Genomic DNA, 22404 nt, shown 5'->3' on the forward strand with positions numbered 1-22404 from the left:
ACATAACAACGGTTGTGAGGATAGCACAGGACTGGGCAATGTTTCATTCTGTTGTACACAGGGTCTCTCTGAGTCAGAAGCAATTCGACGGTACCTAACAACAACAAGCTACTAATTGGGGGGTGGGGGTAATTTGTTACATTGTAACAGATAACTAATATAGATGCAAAGATTTATTATTTCATTAATATAACGTCAGTGTGCATTTTGATTCATTTGGTAAAGTTGCAGTCAAGGTCTGAGAGGTTGAAAAGTAGGACGGGGCATCGGACTGTGGCAGGTGTTAGATACCAGGCTAAGGAATTTAGACATTAATCTCCAGGCACGGCTTTCATGGAGTAATGACACAGTGTGAAGTAAAAGCCCTTTCTGACATAGAAGTGAATCGGTCTTTGGACCAGAAGGTGAATGAAAGTTAAATGTGTAAATTTCAAACTCCCTGAACAGAGATATGGGCCAGAATTTTCACCTGACTGACTTACAATCTGTGAGGGAAGAAATATAAGATACAAAACACCCTTCTCTCTCTTCTCCTCCTCTTCGGAGCACCCTCCAACCCAACGTACACAGCCGAGACCTCCATGCATCACCCAAGAAGCAGACCTGTCATCATCTGAGTCTACCTTTCCTCTGTGTGATCCCTGCTGTTGGAGTGGATCTCGGCTAGGTCTGTCAACGTCTGTCTACCTAACTCCTCTGGTACAGGACATAGCAGTGGTAGTAGTAGTAGTGGAGCCCTGCTGGCACAGTAGGAAAGAGCTCAGCTGCTAACACAAAGGTCGGGAGCTCAAATTCACCAGCTGCTCCTTGGAAGCCCTACCAGACAGTTCTACTCTGTCCTAGAGGGCTGCTCTAAGTCGAAATTGACTGGACAGCAGTGGGTTTGGAAGCCCTTTTTTTTTTTCTTTTTTAAGTAGAAGTGGTAGTAGTGATAGTAGTAGTAGTAATAATATTAATAAGCAGTAACGACAGCTATTACGTATCATGTGTCACACATTGTTTAGGGCTCTGGGTAAGCTCATTTGTTCCTCAATAGCAATCCCAAGATGTTCTTGTTGTTAGATGCTGTCAAGTCAGTTCCGACTCACAGCAACCCTACAAGGCACTGCCCAGTACTGCGCCATCCTCACAGCCATGGCTATGCTTGAGGCCATTGTTGTAGCCACTGTGTCAATCTGTCTTGTTGAGAGAGTCTCCCTCTTTTTCACTGATCCTCTACTGTACCAAGCATTATGTCCTTCTCCAGGGACTAGCCTCTCCTGTAATATGGTTCAAAGTACGTGAGATGAACTCTCGCCATCCTTGCTCCTAAGGAGCATTCTGGCTGTACTTCTTCCAAGACAGATTTGTCCGTTCTTCTGGCAGTCTATGGTATAGTCAGTATTCTTTGCCAACACCATAACTCAAAGATAGCTATTATAATTATTCTCATTTTACAGATGAAGAAACTGAGGCACAAATGGGTTCAAAACCTTGTCTAAAGCCCAGCTAGCATGGCTAGTAATAGCTAGGAAGTGGTGGAATGAGGATTCCATTGATCTCTCACTTATTTGAGTGATTTCTGGAACTAATGCTTAAAACATGCATTCTGTATTGTATGGCTTTATAAATATAGTTCATAATAATAATATTTACAATACTAAAATCTCCATGTTTTTGTGGATTTACGAAGTTCTCACATGTTACTTTATTTGACCCTTTCAATGACTTTGTGAGTTAGGTGTTTATGAATCAGCTCTCTTTTTTTAGCCAAGAGCACTGACACTCAGTGACTGAAAGAGTTCAGCCTCGACATTCTTTGTTCTTCCCACTCTATTTTGGCTCCCTGATAACTCCCGCTTGGCATTTTACGATTTGTAGCACTTTCCATTGCATGAGATCATCTGAACCTCAGGGCAACCATCAATGTTGTAAGTTATTTAAAAGGAAGGATCAGGTACAACTAGGGTGTCTGCTCTTTCCAATCTCTCCTTCTGGCTAAACCTATGTTACTCACTGTCCCCTGCTCTAGGAGGGGCTACAAGGATGTTCCTCACCCCGAGGCAGACACTGATTGTACCTGACTGAAGGGTGGCTACCATCTAATGGTCATCCAAATACAGACAGTGGTCATTAACTTCTGCAACTAGATTTGAATCTGAATGGGTGTTTTACATGAAATAGAAATTAGTACCATGAAAAGGAAATTACCAGTCATCAGCAGGCAGGCAAGAGAAAGTCAAGGAAAACACGCACAGAATAGCAGAGCCAAGTGAACACACAAGTTCTGGAGGGGCACACACTCCTGAGGTCCACCTCCATCTCAGATCCTGCTCTTACTGTAACCAGCTTTACTATAGTTCCTGTCCATTCTGAGAACTATTTATTAACTTTTACTTGAGTTTCCTTCCATGTGCATGGATGAAATAAGTTCTTGACCTTTTTTTCCTAAATATCTTAAATGAGTTGCTTTTCCTTGCAACCAAGTAGCATAAGTAAATCAGTTCCTTAATTAATATTCTCTTCATCATCCAACTTAGCACCAGGTATTCCCAAGGAAAAAAAATGACTGATTAAGAAGTTAATGGACCACACATTCTGGGCCTTTGCCCCTGGTGTGCCCTCTACCCACAACTTGGTTGCTCTCTCTGCTTGGTGAATACCTGCACATTCATGAGATATCTGCTTAAATAACATTTCTTCGGGGATGCCTTCCTTGTCACCATTCCCCAGCCCCCAAACTAGAGCAGGGGCTTGAATAATGAGCTCCCAGAACACCCTGTACTTCCAAAATCAGAATATGGACTACACACCATGGGAATTCCTGGGTGACATTTCTCTCATCCCCACTAAGCATAAGCTTCGTGAGGGCTGACATCTTGTCAGCCCTGCTCAACAGGGTATTTCCTAGGCTTAGCATGAAATCCAATCAAAGTCTCACATACTTTGGACATGTTATCACGAGGGATCAGTCCCTGGAGACGGACATCATGCTTGGTAAAGTAGAGGGTCAACTAGAAAGAGGAAGACCCTCAACGAGATGGACTGACACAGTGGCTGCAACAACAGGATCAAACGTAACGCTTGTGAGGGTGGCGCAGGATCGGGCAGCGTTTGTTCTGCTGTACGTAGGGTTGGAACTGCCCGGCACTGACTCGACGGCACCAAACAACGCCACCAACAAGGATGTACTTGCCGATGGATGGAATCACAATGGAAGAACTCACACACACAAAGTATATGTGAGGAGGTAAGATGCAGGTGGATACTTTTCTGACCACTTTGCTGGCCCACCTCCCCAAACTAGCCCTTTTTGATACGGTTGATTCAGGTGAAACCACAAACTGCCTGAGGAAGAATAAAGAGTGATCAGTATTGAGCTCTTAGCGTTCTGGGCTTTTGAAGTGGCCTCCTTCTCTAAGAAGGGCATTGGAGCAACTGGCTCTGTTCCCCAGAGTGATGCTCCCCAGTTGCTGCCTGTCCTCTCAACTGCATGGCTCCATGTGCTCTAGAAAAGCAATGGCCTGCTCTTAGGTTGACAACCAGTGGGCAAGCCCAGGTCATGAACAGGGAGTGAACAGCTTTCCAGAAAAATATTGCCTTTCCTTCCTCCCAGATGTTCCTTCAGCATCACGTCAAAATGCCTAACTGCTTCATAATTCCAGGATCTACTAAAGTGAATTTTAATTATACTTGCTGTTACACTTTAAATACACCCTTAATTATTAAGCATACACTAGGCACACTCAGAACCAAGCAGTTCTTGAAGGGTTTTTCCATTCAAATATAAAGCTTGGGAATACGGCTAGGATGAGAAATGGGTCATATACAGAGGCACTGTGACAAGATGAAAACCTGTACTGTACAAAGAGAGAGAAGAAAAGGGAGAGTGAGAGGGGAAGAGAGAGAGAGAAATCCAGAAATAGGGCAGGAAAGAGAGACAGTATTAAGAGGGAGAGAGACAGAAAGAGATGGAGACAGAGGGCAAGACAGAGATAGAGGCACGAGAGTCAAAAAGAGATAGAAAGAGAGGCAGGAGAGAGACCCAGAGAAACAAGAGATATGGAGAGGGAGAAGGGGAGAGAGAAAAAAGAAACATGAGGCAGGGGAGGAAAGGGAGAAACAGATTCAGACAAGAGAATGAGAGAGAGAGAGAGACAGACGACAGACAGAGTAGCAACACATGAAGAGAGAAACAGAGTAATAAGGAATAACCCAGAGAGACAGACACATGAAAAGAAAGAGACAAGGATAGACAAAGAGTCAAACAGAGAGAGGGAGGAGAAAAAGGGAGGTTGTCAAGCCCCTTCCACACCAGCCCCTACCCTGACCTGTCACCACCTCTCTTCTGAGCAAAGGCTCGGCTTCTCTCTGGATACAGGCCAAAGCCAGGGCTGGGCTCTGCTGCCCACTGACATGGCCCTGGCCAGAAATTAGGACCTGCTTCCTTTTTCCTATTGAGGGAGCAGCTGGAAGGGGGAGAAGGGACACACAGAGAAAAGCAATTAAAAAGAAGAAAAACAGCAACCAGTAAAACCAGGTCACTGTAAAGAAATGGGGAACAGAGGAAGCCTTGGGCAAATGCTTGCTAGTTTGTGGATTTCTTCTGTTAAAGGTATTATTTGAATAAATGAGGTTAGTTTGTTCTTGATTCAGCAAGGGGCTGACATTTATTCCCCATTCCCTCTCCCTCCTTTATTCTAAATAGAAACAATCCAGGGGCTTTAAACTCTGACATGGAATTAAGTGTTCCAAAGAGTGTGTTTGTGCCTGTGTCCTCAATTACAAAGGAATTTGATCTCTTTCCCACATTTAAATGGTGCTGCTGACATGTTCTAATATTTATTAAATGCTGCAGTGCTTTTTAATGAGGCTACAGGACAACACTTTTAATAACCACCTGTACAGATAACGGATCAACTCACGCTGGTGGAACTTCAGGCACTTCATAATATCAGCTTGTTGAAAGTCATTCAGCTGAACGGTTATCTACCCACTGCATGCCTTAAAAATGGTAACACAGAGAGAATCAAAGGCGACTGGTTTTAAAACTAAATTAACGCTAGACTGTCAGAGGCTATTATAAAGAAATAATATTTATTAATAAAATCTTGAAAATTCCTGACTCCTTTTGCATATTTATTTTTACCACTGACTTCCTGCCACTGGGTGGAGTGAGAGAGTTGTAAACAGAGATACAAGGTTAATTTATCAAAATAATTTGTTCTTTGCTTTCATTACATGTGAGTGAAGAAAATGGAATTGGACATAAATTACAGGGTTTTGTTCAAAAGGCACAGCACTTCCCCTACCCCCTTAAGCCAGCCTCTTCTCATAAGGCTGTGGGGAAAAAAAGAAAAAAAAAAAAAAAACACTCTCTAGAAATGTGTACAAGCTGGGCTTTTTATTATTATTTTCAAAGGAATTCAAGCAGTTCTTTTTTTTAAAGAATAACTAACACTTACTGGGTGTATACAAAACCAAACCAAACCAAACCCACTGCTGTCGAGTCGATTCAGACTTATAGCGACCCTATAGGACAGAGTAGAACCGCCCCATAGAGTCTCCAAGGAGCACTTGGCGATTTGAACTGCTGACCTTTTGGTTAGTAGCCGTAGCACTTAACCACTATGCCACCAGGGTTTCCTGGGTGTATACTGTTGTTGTTGTTACGTACTGTCGAGTCGGTTCCGACTCATAGTGACCCTATGCACAACAGAATGAAACACTGCCCGGTCCAATAAATGTTTGCTGAATACATGAGTTAAAGGTTTCACAAGTATATCACTTCGTCCTCACAGCGCTCATTTTACAGATGAGGAAACGGAGGCCTAAAGATGTTAAATAAATTGCTCAGGTCAAACAACCACTTGGTGGCAGGTATCTAACTGTGACATATCTGACCCTCAGTCTAGTCTAAGTCAAAGCTGGCAAATTACAGCCTACAGGCAAAACCCAGCCCACCGCCTATTTTTGTACCACTCACAGGCTAAGAATGGTTTTTACATGTCTAAATAGTTGGAAAAAAATCTGAAAAATAGTATTTTGTGGTACATAAAAATTATATGTAATTCAAATTTCAGCATCTACAAATAAAATTTTGTTGGGACACAGCCATGCTCATTCGTTTACCTATCATCTATGTCTGTCTGCTTTGGGGTTTCAATGGCAGAGATGAGTCATCGTGACACAGACAGTCTGGTCTACAAAGCCTAAAATATGCTGACCCCTGCTCTCAGTAATTCAGTTAATTTTTTCTGGGAGAAGGGAGGGTAGTGGAAACAAGCCAAATTCTATAAAGCAGAAGGTTCTCCCTGAAATGTTCACTGTCCTTCTGCCCTTGCTCCTTCGTTTTCCTCCTTTCAAGTGACAAGCAGATAGAGGTCCATGTTCTTGGTGACGTGTAAATGCAGGTAACTTATCACATGTCTTTGCTTTTTGTGCTATTGGAAATGGAATGATGCATGGAGAATTGGAGGTAAAACGCTTGCTGCGCCAGCAGCCACGGCTTGTTTGAGATGATTTATGTTAAATATCCAGCACCATGCTTGGCCCCCTTAGGCAGCCAGTGGAGACCAACCACTTCAGTAGTAGAGTTACTGACAAGAGTTCAGACGATAATGATAACTAATGTTTACAGCCAGGGACTGTTCTAAGATATTTAAAAACTGATCTGCATGGGTTAACAATTCTGAGACTGCTTTACATGTACACTGGGGTCAAACAGATAAGTAAATGGATAGTCAATGGTGAGAGTCAGGTTTCCTACTGTCAGAGACAGAAGATGAGCAAGAAGGAAAGGCCACAATGAGCCCTGTGGGTAATGAATGGATTACAGTCAGAGGCATTAACATGAGCTCATGTTTAGCTTTATATACAGGTGAATAGACCCAGAAATGAGAAACAAAAATAGGCATGTGTCTCTGCATGAGCTAGTGTACATATGTGGACATATATATATACATGTGTGTATACACATATTTATCTAAATAAGTAGAAATATTACCAGGGTTGAATATCAAAATATGAACATACTAATCTTATTTTTAATAATAAGTCTATACATTTTAAAAAAATCAACTGTTCCTTACAACAACCCTCTAAGGTTGCCATAATTTTTATTCCCATTTTACAGATGAGGACACTAAGATTTCAAACTTGGCTCTGTTACCGACTAGTTGAGAGACCCTGGAAGTTACTGCAGTTTTGAGGCTTCCGATTCCCTCTGGATGAGCGCCCTTCATCTATGTGCCTTGTATCCCTTGTATCTTATAAAAAATTGTAGATGACGTAAAATATCTAGTGGTGCTGTACCGTACGAACACCTACTTTCCGCTCTGATTTCCTCTCCTGTGGTAAAGAAAACGATGCCCAGGGTGAGAGTATGATCCTGTGATCACAGCAGAAGTCACCAACTTCAGTGGGCAGGAAGCCGGCGGCCAGGTCTGCTCCATGTTTCAAAGAACAGAGTGTATGTACTTATGATCAAGCAAGGTTCAGAGTCAGGTCTAATGAATATTCTTTAAGGGCTTATTCTAGGTGCTTAGGCTTATGCTTTCAACTGTATTAATCCTCATAAGAAGCAACGAATATACTAATATAAACCAAAGGAATGAGAAGCTTAATATTAATTAAACTAAAGTTGAATGAACCCTTCCAATTCTGCACTACTCTCTCACGATCTGGTAGGGGTCGAACAGCTCTTTTAAAGAAGGAACATTTTATATACCTAAACATTTGGAACCGACTCGATGGCACACAAAAACAACAACAAAACTCTGCAAAGGAGCCCTCGTAGCGCACTAATCAAGCACTCGGCTGCTATCCAAGCGGCTCCGAGGGAGAAAAGACCTGGTGATCTGCCCCCATAAAGATTACAGCCTTGGAAACCCTGTGGGGCAGTTCTACTCTGTCCTATCGGGTCACTATGAGTCGGAATCAACTCAACGGCAAACAACAACAACAAAATATCCACATGTGGACTTAGCCTTCGTGCCTTCCTTGAGTCTACCTCATGGCTTTCGCCCCAAGTATGCACTAATTCACGAGCAATTTAAAGAAATTTCAAAGGTAATTTTGACAGTGTAAGACTTTTGTCTGAAATGCTGATGCCAGAAATCAGCTGTTGCCTCAGAAGTGACATCATTGCGTATGACTCTGTCCAAATGTAGGTAAAAGGATTACGTGGACCCCACCGCTAATATTTTTCTTATGAAAAAGTTAGATTCTGAGATTTTAATATCGCCTGTCAAATTCTTATTTGACTTTCGTGAAACATTTTGGAGCTAGAAACAGGAAGATTTTGGCACAGGTAATGTGAGGCCTCGCTGCTGGCCACTTCTGTACACCAGAAGTCAGCAAAAGTATGACCCATGGGCCAAATCTCTCTCACGCCTGTTTACTGGATTGGGGTACAACCACACCCATTCCTTTATGTATTGTTTATGGCTGCTTCCGTATTACAGTGGCAGAGCTGAGTAACTGTGACAGAGAATACACGGCCCACAAAGCCTAACATCTGGCCCTTTACAGAGAAAGTTTGCGGTCTCTTCCTTGTTACCATCCAAATTCCTGGAGGCGTGGGCCTAGCAGTAAGGGCAGGCAGAGGATAAGGATCTGGCTTCCATTTGCTGCTTTCCCAGCTTGCTGTCTCCACTTCCTACTGATATGGGATTTGGGGGGTAGTATTGCTACTTTTTTTTATTGCTACGGGAGGAAATACCACCTTTGCTCTCTTTGAATCAAAAATGACAAACACTTGGCTCAAGTGCACCCATTCTCCTTTCCTACACCTGTGGTAGCCAACACTATTTGATCACAGAACTCTTTTCCACTGAGCTCAGATACAGCCTCGGAATCTTTCTTGGCACAGAGCTTTAGGCAGCCACTGCCAATAAACAGAAGGTAGCATGAGATGAAAGCTATTCATCCTCCCTGTTCTAAAACATCCTCATGGAGTCTTTCTCCTTAGGCAGCTCGGCCTATGCCCCCTAAAGCCTCAAGGTGGCGCCCTCTGGGAGAGTCTTACTAACCAAACCAAAAAAAAACCAAACCCAGTGCCGTGGAGTCAATTCCGACTCATAGCGACCCTACAGGACAGAGTAGAACTGCCCCCATAGAATCTCCAGGGAGCACCTGGTGGATTCGGACTGCCGTCCCTTTGGTTAACAGCCATAGCACTTAACCACCACGCCACCAGGGTTTCCAGTCTTACTAACAGGCCACCGTAAAACGGCACAGACTGAATCCACCTATGTCTCCTCCTCACAGCAATGTGCTCTCTCTTTGGTGGCTCATCAAATATGACTATCAAGTTTTACATGAGGAAACTGAGGGGGAGAAATGAGCTAACTGGTCACTCCAAAAACACCCAAGAACAGACAGTGGTGTGTTGATGTTATGAGGCAGGACTCATGATATGCCAGTCCTGGCACCTACCACGTTTTAAAGTTTCTCCTTATTAAAACTGCCCCGCCCACAGCTTCTGCTGAGGGAAGCAACTTCGGGTTCTTGTTTTTTGAATGATGACCACTGCCTACACTGACCAAATGGCTACCCACTCCTACGGCAGACTGATGACCTATGATATGCTTTGGGGGGATGTTTCCCTCATGCAGAGGGGCAGTCATTAACATAATGCTTCTGGCCTCTTCCTTCTCTATCACTGGATCTGCCTGGGGTGGTAGTGAGACTTGCCTGATTGGGGTGCTTGAAAGGAGAAAATGGCCCTCTATAGCCCATTCCTTCCTCTTCCCCTCCTTTTAGGGGTATGCAGCTCAGAGTGAGGCCTGGTCATCTTCCGCCCCTCAGGGTCTTGCCCTGGAGGTGGGAGGCCTGCCCATGGCAAATGGTGCCTGTACCTACGTGTGTAAAGCTGCCTAATTCTGGGGTTGAGTAAGGAAGCCTGTTGTTGGAGCACGATGAAGTAAAAGTACACTCTTCACCTTATTCTTGCTTGGTAATAAAGGTGAGATTTTGGTTTCCTTAGTCCTTTATCTTACTGTTCACCTGGATCAGAACCCATATGGGGAAGAATATGTTGGGCCCCCTCAAAAACCCCAATAACATGGCTCAGTTGGATGAGATTAGAGTAATCAGCTAAGCCCAGACTGGATAACTGTGGGATCTGGACTGCGTGGGAACACAAAGGGGCCAGGCTGGCCAGTAGTGAGGGGCCCAGGGGCAGAGGCAGCAGGAAAGAATGTGAAACAGTGAGAGAGTCCTACAGGACTATGAGGGAGAAACAGAGAGAAGAGTCAGGTTCAATTCCCCTAAAACCTTACAATAAACCTTCTTTTCATTAAGGTGGTCAGAGAGTCTCAGTTCATCACATCCAAAACAAACAAACAACCCTGCATAAAGCAGAGGCCACCCTCCTTAAGTAGCCTTAGTCCTGTGATTGCAATGACTACTTTCTTCAGGTGGATTTGAACTTCCGACCTTTTGGTTAGCAGCTGCGCTCTTAACCACTATGCCACCAGGGCTCCTATGGTGTCTTAGAAGGCTTTTTCTTGTGTAAGACTATAACATTGTCTAGAGATGAAATAAAAACGCAAAGGACCAAATACACTAAATGATTTGCCTGGAAAGTTAAGCTTAGATCTAAAAAAGAAAGAAAAACAAAACCTTTAACTAGCCAAAGTGATACATTAGGTTACGTCCTGTGAGACTTGACCTAATGTTTAACTGTGGTAAACATTTCAACATTAAGAAGTGTGTATCAGTTTAGACAATGGAGATAATTTAAGGCTAATAGCAGAACAGGATTCTCTCCAATGTTTTACTTGGTTAACTTGGTGATAATAAATGCCAGGAGGATGTGGGAAGGGAGGATGCATAGGGAGAAAGGGGAGGGGATGCTAGTAATTAGAGGGAGGAGAAGCAATAGATGTCAAAGTGAATTGGTTAATGTGCTTAGAATAGATGGCCAGGCGCCTCAAAAGATTGGCCTGGTAATCCATTTCCGAAAAACCAGCCACTGAAAACCTTAAGGAGCGCAGTTCTTCTCAGACATGCATGGGGTATCCTGAGTTGGAGTCAACTCAACAGCAACTGGTTTAAATATCCAACTAAAGGGGGCAGTAAGGGAGAAAGCGGATGGAAAGAGGTGAGTTAGTGCTGAGGCAGAAAACAAAGTGAGGAATGGGGCATGCAGAGAATGGGGACAGGGAATTGGGGACAGAAAGAACAATGAGAATCAAACATGAAGAGGAAAGAAACATGCCCTGACAGAGAACATCCAATCCCTCCTCAAAACAAACAAAACAAACCTGTTGCCATCAAGTTAATTACAACTCATAGTAGACCCTATACGACAGAGTGGAACTGCCCCACAGGGTTTCCAAGGAGTGCCTGGTGGATTTGAACTGCTGACTTTTTGGTTAGCAGCCATAACTCTTAACCACTATGCCACCAGGGTTTCTGACTCCTCCTCCAGGGAGTTGCATGTCCAATGACAGCAGCAACAGAGCTAAAATGTGGAGAGGAGGGAAGCTGATGAATTTCACCTTGCAAGGGAAAAGGGGTTGGGAAAGGCAAGAGAAGATGAAAACTAGGTACTGAGTACAAGTTGGAAACAAGTCCTTGAGAAAACCAAAAAACCAAACCCACTGCTGTTGAGTCGATTCCGACTCATGGAGACCCTGTAGGACAGAGTAGAACTGCCCCAGAGTTTCCAAGGAGCGCCTGGTGGATGCAAACTGCCGACGTTCGGCTCTTAACCACTACGCCACCAGCGTTTCCAGCCCTTGAGAGAAAGCGTATATCTAGAAATGTGCAAAGAGGCCAGGCGAAGGTATCAGACACAGAGCGGGATCCCAGAGCCAGCCAGTCATCTGCACTCTCTACCAAGGATCATTCCACCACTCATCCTGGGTCCTACTGTACTCTTTATTATGGGGTTTAGCAGCAATCTAGGGCTCAAACACTCTGAATGAGAACGTTTTCATGCCAGTCAGCCACAGTCAATTTACCACGGCTGCCTTTTCGGTGGGAGATAAAGGAATAATTACTCCTCTCCACTCTTGCTCTTACACCCAGAATAACTGGAGACCTGCAGAATAGACTGCTGCCTCATGGGCACAGCTGGAAGCTCTGTGGCTGTTTCTAAACCCTTTAATACTCTTAATATCCTGCTTCCACCACCCCTGCCACCTGCAGCAGACCAGAGCACCACATAGCATTTTTACACTGTCCACGCTAAAAAGGACATTTGATTTACATTCCTCTAGTTATGGCTCCAATTTGTCAGAATTTCAGAGAGCAAGGGCGAGGCAGCGTTCAAAGAGAGGAGGTGCCTCAGTGGACAAAGTAAAGACACAGAAGACAGTTTCTGACTTAGGGAAGTTTACTTTTTCAACCACTTCAGAGAGAGCTTAGGGGGCACTGGGGGTAAAGGTAAAAGGAGGGGACCACAGGGTACTTGCGTTTCTACAACGATCTGGCCAAAGAGAAACAGAATGTTTCTGTTGCTAAAACAAACCTTTTGGCACTAGGTGTAAAGGTCAAATTGAGGAGAGCTGGCTAACAGAAATGGAATCCAATCTACAAATTATATAGGCTTATTATTTTTCTTATGAGCATAGCTTTTTATGAGCCCATGACAGAAAAACAAAATTCTCTTCAGACATATTTGAGTCATAGAAATTTGCTGCAGATTTAAGTGGGACAGTAATAAGCAGAAATGAATGCTCAAAAAAAAAAGTAAATATTCTGATATAGGGCCATTTTGAAGTTCTCTGAAGATGTTGGTGGACACTGGTCCGGACATATAAAACCACATGTATGAAATGCTAAACCACATTTGTACATTAAATGCATAAAGCTGTCGGTAGATGTCTGCCTACACTCTCATAGGTTTGGTTGACTGAACTACACGGGCAACTTCTGTGCCATGTTTTTGTATAAATTAGAAAAAGGAAAAAAAAAAAAAACTCATTTCAGATAATTTGTTCTTTATTCACGCCAGAGACAAGAGTCTACAAAAGCTAAATTTGCCCCAAATATGTGGTTGTTAATTCATCCACGACTCCTCAATAAAAATAATCCTGCGTCTCAGCTCGTGAGTTCTATTCTGATAAGGCAAGTAAATACATGTAATTATAAGTCTCCATTTTCAAAGAGGCGAGTAATCCTTCCTTTATCCACTGGTAAAACAGCTTGTAATTATTATACAGCTGAGAACAAAGATTTGTCCACAAAATCCCACTAAATCAAGCCTGATTTCATTGATTAAAACTTTCCTCATTAGGACATTTCTAACGCACTGTGTGTGGGCAATGGGGTCTTTAAAATGTGGGCTACCAATTGGTGAGACTTGTGGCCAGGGTCCTGGATCGCCCAAATGACCCCCTGAAACCAAGAGGTGCTATCTGGTTTATTCACACAACATAGATGCTACTAACAAAACACACCACTGGGCTCTGGGAATGTCTGCCAGCTTGGCCACTAAAACTTTCACTTTTGTTCAAACTGGATAACCATGTGGTAGAGTACCTAGCACCTACAAGCCACTTGATACACATTAGCAATAATATTTCTTATTGCAATTCAGACTCTGGTCCTGTGGCAAGTTTTTCTCCTAAACGTGGCTTGTATGTGTCACCCGGCTCTGCCACAGATAGCTGGCATAGATGGAACGTTAAGGATTGAATTGTGTCTGCCAACAAGATACGCTGAAGTCCTAATCCCTGGTATCTTTAAACATAACCTTGTTTGGAAATAAAATCTTCAGAAGATTTTATCAGTTAAGTAAACATGAGGTCATATTGGAGTAGGTTGGGTCCTAATCCAATATGAGTGCTGTGCGTACAAAAGAGACAGAGAAACCCAGAAGAAATACAATCATATGAAGATGGAAGCAGAGACTGGAGTGACATGTCTACAAGTCAAGGAGTGCCAAGGTTTGTTGGGAACCACGAGAAACTAAGAGAGAGACATAAGGCAGATGCTCCCTCAGAGTCCTCAGAAGGAAACAACCCTGCCAACACCTTGTCTTTAGACTTCTAGCCTCCAGAACTGTAACAAACGTCTGTGGTTTTAAGTCACACAGCTTGTAGCATTTTATTTATATCAGTCCTAGGAAACTAACACCCCTATGGCTAGAGAACAGTGTATTTTCTGGGAATGTGGACCAATTTTAATATTGATCTAAATAAAGATAATTGGGAAGTACAACAACAAAGACACAGAATATTACATTACGGTAGGTCAAACAGAAACTATCACTTGGGATTGCCCAAAATATGCCTGCCTCTTTGTACTGCCATGTTTTTCTATGCCGCCACAGTACGAAGAGCTGTTCTACAACAAACAAACAAACAAAACCAGAAGGAACCAAATCTCTAAGGTTGGGTAAAATATAACTAAGTATAGAGAGATTTGTGAAAGAAAGTGGAATTTATGTTCCCACTCAGCATGAGGATTGGAGGAAGACTCACTAATGACCTGCGATATGCAGATGACACAATGTTGCTTGCTGAAAGTGAAGAGGACTTGAAGCACTTACTGATGAAGATCAAAGACTACAGCCTTCAGTATGGATTACATTTCAACATAAAGAAAACAAAAATCGTCACAACTGGACCAGTAAAAATCATCATGACAAACGGAGAAAAGACTGAAGTTGTCAAGGATTTCATTTTACGTAGATCCACAATCAAAGTCCATGGAAGCAGCAGTCAAGAAATCAACAATATATAGCATTGGGCAAATCTGCTGCAAAAGACCTGTTTCAAGTGTTGAAAATCAAAGATGTCACTTTGAGGACTAAGATATGCCTGACCCAAGCCATTGTATTTTCAATTACTTCATAGGCACACAAAAGCTGGACAGTGAATAAGGAAGATCAAAGAAGAATTGATGCCTTTGAATTACGGTGTTGTGGAAGAATACTGAATATACTATGGACTGCCAAAAGAACAAATAAATCTGTCTTGGAAGAAGTACAAACAGAATGCTCCTTAGAAGCAAGGATAGTGAGACTCTGTCTCATGTACTTTGGACATGTTGTCAGGAGGGACCAGTCCCTGGAGAAGGACATCACGCTTGGTAGAGGGTCAGCGAAAGAGAGAAAAACCCTCAAAGAGATGGGCTGACACAGTGGCTGCAACAACGGGCTCAAGCATAGCAATGATTGTGAGGATGGCGCAGGACTGGACAGTGTTTTTGTTTTGTTGTACACGGGTAGCTATGAGTTGGAATAAACTCAACGGCACCTAACAATACCACCCAGAGAAAAGCAAAAGAAAAATTAAGGTTGAGTAAAAGAGAAAATTCCCAAACGTCCCTGTAGTTAGCAGATTTTCCCCCAGTGGAAACACTGAGAACCAGTCTTGTGACAAGATATTTTTGTTATTACTTGATTTCTCATTTTAACTGAGCTGTACTGCAGGGAACAATTTTTAGGGCAGCAAGTCCTGAGTATGGTTCACTGGGGGTCTTCATTTCCATTTGTTTATCACACCTCTTTTTGGATGATGCCCTGTATTCCCACATCTCTGGGACCTCTGATTTTGGTCCTAGTCCTTCCACAGCCTGCTGCACAATTCTACCTTCATCTCAAATTCTAGCCTCATCTCAAACTCGGGGTGACTATAATATGTTATAATTCTTTCCCATTCTCTCTGACTGCTGCCCACTTCTGACTTTCATGAGTCCATCAACTATCCCATCATTCTTCTGGCCACTAGGTTGAAAATACTAAAGTTCCCCTTTTTCTCTCTTCTATCTCTAAGGAGCTGCTGAGTGGTTAAAGTACTCAGCAGCTACCTGAAAGGTCAGCAGTTGGAACCCACCAGCCGTTCCATGGGAGAAAGGTGTGGCAGTCTGCTTCCGTAAAGATTACAGCCTTGGAAACCCTATGGGGCAGTTCTACTCTGTTCTATGGGGTAGTTATGAGTCAGAATCAACTCGATGGCAATGGGTTTAGTGATTTTTTTTTTTTTGTATCTCTGCCCTTGCCTCCATCTAATTTTTCCTTCTATGTGGTAATTTTACCTGTGCTTTAGATTCTACCTAACTACCTAGTCTCTGGTAGACTACTTGTTTATTCTGCTCCATTCTTTCAGCCATTGCATATTGCTGCAAAGCAACACTCACCAGCATACCCTTCTGATCTACCTAGGTCCCAATCTTCAGTCTTTACCTCTGTTATGATCCAAGTACCAACTCCTGTATGTGGAACAGACCTAATGACTTGCTTCTGGCTCCTCTTTCTGCTAAATTCCCTCCTCCTTTCTAATGATTCAAATCTTACGTATCCTTCCAGCCTCAACTTGGGTATTCTCCTTTTATAAAGTTTCTACTACTCACATCTCTAAATCTACTATAATTACAGTAGTCAATACTGGTTAAGCTTAAAAAAGGGGTATGCCAATGAAAGTGGGCTGAGCTGCAACAGACACTCATGTTAAGGGACACATACTTTACAGGAGTCTGCATTTCTTTAGCATTAACGGGCACTGGTTTGGTTTGCATTTAGTTCCCTTTATGAGGCCTTTAAGGAGCCCTGGTGGCACAACAGTCAAGCATGTGGGCTGCCTAGCAAAAGGCTGGTTATTCGAACCTACCCAGCGGCTGCTCAGGAAAAAGATGTGGCAATCTATTTCCATAAAAATCACAGCCTAGGAAAACCTATGAGGCAGTTCTACTCTGTCACATGGGGTTGCTAAGAGCAGAAACCAATTCCATGGCACCTAAAAACAACAAATGGGGCCTTTATGGATAATGCCTTCTCCTAAGTTCTATGCTTTGTTACCTATGATCAGTGTCAAGGGTACAGCTATAGCAGAATTCTTCATCTTTCCCTTGTTTACTATGCAAAAACTATACAATTTTGGGATAGGTTACTTATCAATCTTATCTTGGTAGGGGGTTGGTGGATTCCCAGAAATCAGTGAGTACCCTTGGCACTACAATGCTCTAACTAGGGATGTTTATAACACAAGACGCCAGTTCCTACAAAGGAAGAAAAGAACACCAGCTAGGACTCTAGAAGAAAGACCTCAAAAGCTCTCTCCCATTTTGTTCTTTTGACAAAGGTCTCAGGTGCTTATTATAGGATAGGGGCTATTATAGTGAAAGCACACTAGTGGCAAAGAATGTCATCATGGATATTTTTAGCCTATGTAAGTCTGAGGGACAGTGTTCTCTTTGAGCTCATCTTGAGTCATCATATTCAATCCCCCATGATACTAGTAGATACAGTGAGGTCACCAACCCAAGACTGGTTTCCTAGGATTCTTCAAGCCAGGCTGGTAGCTGCCTGGGACACCATGATGGCTACTGCTACTAAGACAGGAGCAGGTGCTAAGAGGGTGAACACTTGTTAGCATACTACATATATACCGTCTGTAACTGTACTGCTAATTTTTCTTTTTTCTATTTTTAAATTCCCCTAGTTATCTTGAAACTGAGATAATTTCTTATATTTCTTTGCTTCCTCCTTAACACCTAAAGCTCAGGGACCTGTACATGATACTTATTAATACAGAAATTAACTAATTAAGAAAACCACAGGCATGTGGCTTGGAAATGCATTAACTTAATACAAATCTAATTATCTAACAAATTTAGAAATTGCCAAGCTTTTTCCTAGTAGCTTAGACAAACCTTTGATGCCACTGGCAGAGATTACTAAGAGACAATCTCGGGTGTGCTATTTTGCATATTTCAGCACATGTATCATGCAGGTATTACAAGGATCATTTAATACTTCTGGAATATTAAACACAATGTAAAAATAAAAAGAAGTGCTCCTTTTACTACTTTGGGTAAAAATAAAAGTGTGTAACTCTTTTCTAGGAATATGAAGAGTTGTTTGAGATTAGCGCTGGGACTATACTAACAATTATGGACTGACTTGATGGCAACGGGCAGCTGACAACACAGGCACAGGGAAGACCATTAGAAAGAACGTGTCAACCACAGGATGCACTCATAACCAGTCACCTCCAAGTGACAGACATCAGCTTGGTTTGTTTATAGAAACTTCTGTAAGATTCTTCTTTAAGAACACAAAATGAGGGCTGACTTTTAGAATCAGAGGGTCACTGGTCACTTTGATCCTGAGAATAATCTGATACCAACATTTTAATCAGAATTTTACCAACACTGAAGAACCCATTAACTCCTTGACCAATTTTCTTTTTGGTGCAGCTCTGCCAATTGTTTCCCTTTTATTTAAATTATTTTTATGGCGATCAATTATGTTCTAAGAAGATTCAATTCTTTGATACATTTTCATGTCCATATTAAATTTTGCCATTTAGAGCTTTTGCTATTTTTCATTTTCTTTTGTGATTTTTATTTCTACCAGGTCCATACTATGAAGATCTAATAAGTTTGTGAGTCAGAGTGTCTCAGGGAGGGAGAGAGAAAGGAGAGTGGCAGAGAGTAAGACAGAGAGAATAGACACAAAGAAAGAAGCAAATATAGAGGAAACAGGCTACAGCTGTCAGGGTCCTGACTCTGAAGGACAGGGATACACAGCAGGGCCAACATATCCCTGGGATCTTATTCTGAGAAGGTCTGTAGCGAAGTACAGCACCCATACAGAGCTTGGGGAAACTGCACCTCTCCCAAATCCTATACTGTAGAAATCTGCTCAAGTGGCTGCTTGTTATTGTAATCTGCATTTGTTGATGATGTGGGTAGGATTTTTGGATAGTTCTCACACACCTGAAGTAATAAATCACCAGTTTCAAGTCAATGTACTGGATGAACAGTAAAAAGTGTTAATTCTCTTAAATCTAATTCTTAGCACGTGTCTTTTTAATACTCTGCAATCAAATGGGAAATGCCCACTTACATGCATTTATGCAGCACTTCTGCTGCCAAGTGAACCATGACGGCTGCTTTGAGGAAAAGCATTTGTGTAACTGTTTGAGTAGTGAGCTAAACTACCTGCTTGTTACATGGAACACCATTTTTACAACAAGAGTGACCGACAGACACTATGTTGGTCAGACTTAGTTATCTGGAAGGCATTTTCTTGAGACTGAGTGACGTGAGTCTGCCACTTCAAGAAAAACAATGGACAGTTCTGTGGCTGATAATAAAAATTACAGTTTCCAGTAAAAATTAGAATTTTTGAAAGCTTGCATCCACCACTGTGAACTTGACAGGTTTCCAATACTTACAGGTTTTCCTGATGAGATTGGTGGTGACAGTAACAAATGTGTTTTTTTAATACTGCATGTTGAAATGTGTCCACCTTTGGAAGAGCTGTATAACTCAGTATTTTTCAAATCATCACCGTATAATGTTATGTATCAGCCATGGAGAAGAGATCCATTTAACGTGCAAGGTACATCAATGGATTTTCACCGAGATAGTTTCAGATTCCATATTGAAGCTCATCATTAAGAAATCACTACTTACAGACTTTTAACGTAGTAGCAAAGAAGATACACAATTATATAAAAAGGTTATTAAAAACTTCTCCTTTTTCCAAACGTATGTCTGTGAAGCAAGAATTTTCTTCATATACTTCTCTAAACCAACATATTGCCAAGAGATTGAGTGCGGAGGCAGATAAAGCCAGATACTTTTTAAAAAATGTTAAACAGTGCTGCTGCTGTTACTAAAATTTTTAAAAGACAGTTATTTTTTATGAAAATATTATTTTTATGTTAATTTGTAATGGTTTTATTATTTAAGTGAATAAATAAATATTAAAAAAAAATTTTCCAAACAGACATTTCTATAAGTTACTGGCCTAAACAAAATAAATAAAAGCTGTTTGGGTTCCTCAGTTTTAACAGGTAAAGGAGTCCTGAGCCGAGCAAATTTCAGAACCACTGCTCTCCCGTGGTGAACAACTCTTGAGGCAGCATCTCTCAGACTGCTTTTCATGGAACGCTAATCTCAGGACATGGCTCCTAACAACAGGGCTCCTCTCTGGAATGTCACTGTTGTTAGTTACTAATCAAGTTGATGCCAATTCATGGCCACCCCGCGTGTTACAGGGCAGAACTGCTCTGTAGGGTTCTCTTGGCTGTAATCTTAATGTAAGCAGTTCACCGGGCCTTTTCTTCTGTGGTACCGCTGGGTGGGTTTGAACCCCCAACCTTTAGGGTAGCAGTTGGGTGCAAGCCATTTACATCATCCAGGGACCTTAAGTTTGAAAAATCTGGGGAATCATAACACATGCTATTCTTAGAGAGCTGCAATCCATTATCAGCCTGTTAGAGGCCCTGAGAAGTACACTGGTTTCATCTTAAGTAATCCAGCATTTTGTTATGTCATCTTGGGGAATAGATGAGTTCAGAAAACTCTGGTCACTTGACCTTGGAGACGGGGTACTGGCCTAGTGCAAATCTATCATAACTCACCTTCAAGCCGGACGACTAGGGGCACTTTGAGTTCTAGCTCCCGGCAGGCTTTGATGATGCCATTGGCGATGATGGCACAGTTCACAATTCCACCAAAAATATTGACAAGGATGGCTTCAACCTGGAGTCAAAAATAGGAAGTTGCCTATCAAAATGCTGACAGCTGATACTCTAAAAAAACAACTGCCTAAACAATGGCGACAATTAAAAAAAGACTCCTTGGGTGTATTTTTGTTTTCCTTTTCACACAGAGCATAAAATAAAAAACAAAAGCCATAGAAAATGTTAAAAATGTTTAGTATTAAATTAATATCAATACATAACATTACCATATTAACCGATACTATCCCATCAATTGCTACTTTGAACTCAAAATGAAGTGAATCACCATTCATTTATCTCTTTGTTATACACCGTCCTCTGCATTTTCTATATTGTTGTCTGGGGCGATTCTTTTTATGAGTAGGGTCATTTAAAATTTCATGGACTTGTGTTTTTTCTCCCCATGGTTTATACTTAAATTTTTACCTGTCACAGTGCCTCATGTAATTATTTCGAAACTAGCAACTTATTATCTGTTGTGTAATATTAATAGGAAAAGGTTCAAACTTTCCCATGCAGCCTTAATGCCTCTTAGATATGCTAGAGGTGTATTCTCAAACATCCGAGACAGTTTAATTATCTTAGCTAACAATCTTTCCGATTAAAAACAGCACACACACTAAAGATACAAAGCGATATAACAAATAAGGATGGAACAAAAGTCAAGCCATTGACTAGAATTTTTCAGTAATGTAAATTTAAATCCACCACGTTAACCTGTTCCCACATGTTCCATATTCAGAGACGTGTGGGAAAAAAAAAAAAACAAAAAACTTGACTTGATAAATAGGTATGAGAAAATCCTGTATAATTAACATGAAGAATGAGGTAATGAAGAGAATTCATTACCCAGATTAACTGATAACACCCACAGAAAATGGCTATTCATCAAGCAGGAGGCATCAAAATTCCAACAATGGATTCATAATTATTATGCTACCCTAAATGTAAAGCATATATGTATGTGCGCCCTGCCATTTTTAAATCCCATTATTTCAATATCCCAAATAAACTACATAAAACATGCGAGAAAATGAATATCTTATATTTGTACAGCACTTAACTGTTTAGAAAGTTATTACTTGAACCTTCATTTTTTATTTTGATCCTTCCCAGAACCCTATTCAGTACGTACAGTAATGGTTAGCCCTCTGTAGCTAATGAAGCTAATCAGAAAGTTGACAAGTCCCAAGGTCACGTAGCTAATACAGAGCAGGGGTGAGACTCAAAGTCCACTCTGGATTCTGGATTGATTCTTTCATTCTCACAAGTTACTACAGCTGGGATCTTGGGCATGTTAGATAACCTGTCTTCGCCATGGTTTCCTCATCTATAAAATGGGAATAATAACAGCACCTAGTCCATAAGGTTGTTGAAGGGCTTAAATGAGATAATACATGTGAAATGCTTAGCACCGTGACTGTGAAAGTGCTTTTACACATGCACTTATTCAACAAGCGATGACGAAAGGTGAGCAGGTTTTCTAGAGGGTAAGTAGGAAGAAACCTCTTTGAATAGACTGCAGTTATGCTGCATTCAAATATAATGAGAATACAAACTTATTGAAGTTCAATAAACAGGTAATGTCTTAAGAGTAAAATAAATGAGCAATAATTTTCAAACCAATTAAGAGATTGGGCTACTCCCCAAAAAGAAAATCTCACATTGACATTCACAGCAGGTCACTGGTAAGCAGAAGCTTGCTTTCTAATGACAGCTATTAAATGATGTTAGCACTGAAGTTTGATACAGCAGTCGTTCCAAGTAACTGTGGGGTAGAGAGAAACTTGCCAGGACAATGGAAGAAAAAACACTCAACAGCAATAATGATTCCACAGGGTCCAGGACAGAAACTCAGGAACTGCTGAGGCTTGCTAAGGTTTGTATAGAACTAGGCTTTGCAGTGAAATATACATTAGCACCTGTATACCTCTGCCCAGGTTGCAACCTGCACATCCTGTAAGAATGAGTTCAAATTTCACCTTCTCAG

The 22404-nt window shown here is 41.6% G+C and overlaps 1 protein-coding gene across 2 annotated transcripts in view; it reads right to left on the reverse strand.

The window, feature by feature from the left end:
- SUCLG2 (succinate-CoA ligase GDP-forming subunit beta) overlaps positions 1-22404 on the reverse strand; it is a 345782-nt gene that overhangs the window by 4867 nt on the left and 318511 nt on the right. For both annotated transcript variants that reach the window (XM_049861944.1, XM_049861943.1), the window contains exon 10: positions 20313-20433. In XM_049861944.1, the coding sequence (XP_049717901.1) occupies positions 20313-20433 (121 nt within the window). The remainder of the gene's footprint in view (positions 1-20312; positions 20434-22404) is intronic.

Source organism: Elephas maximus, chromosome 20 (genome assembly GCF_024166365.1).
Source record: "Elephas maximus indicus isolate mEleMax1 chromosome 20, mEleMax1 primary haplotype, whole genome shotgun sequence".
In the NCBI taxonomy this organism is placed as follows: domain Eukaryota; kingdom Metazoa; phylum Chordata; class Mammalia; order Proboscidea; family Elephantidae; genus Elephas; species Elephas maximus.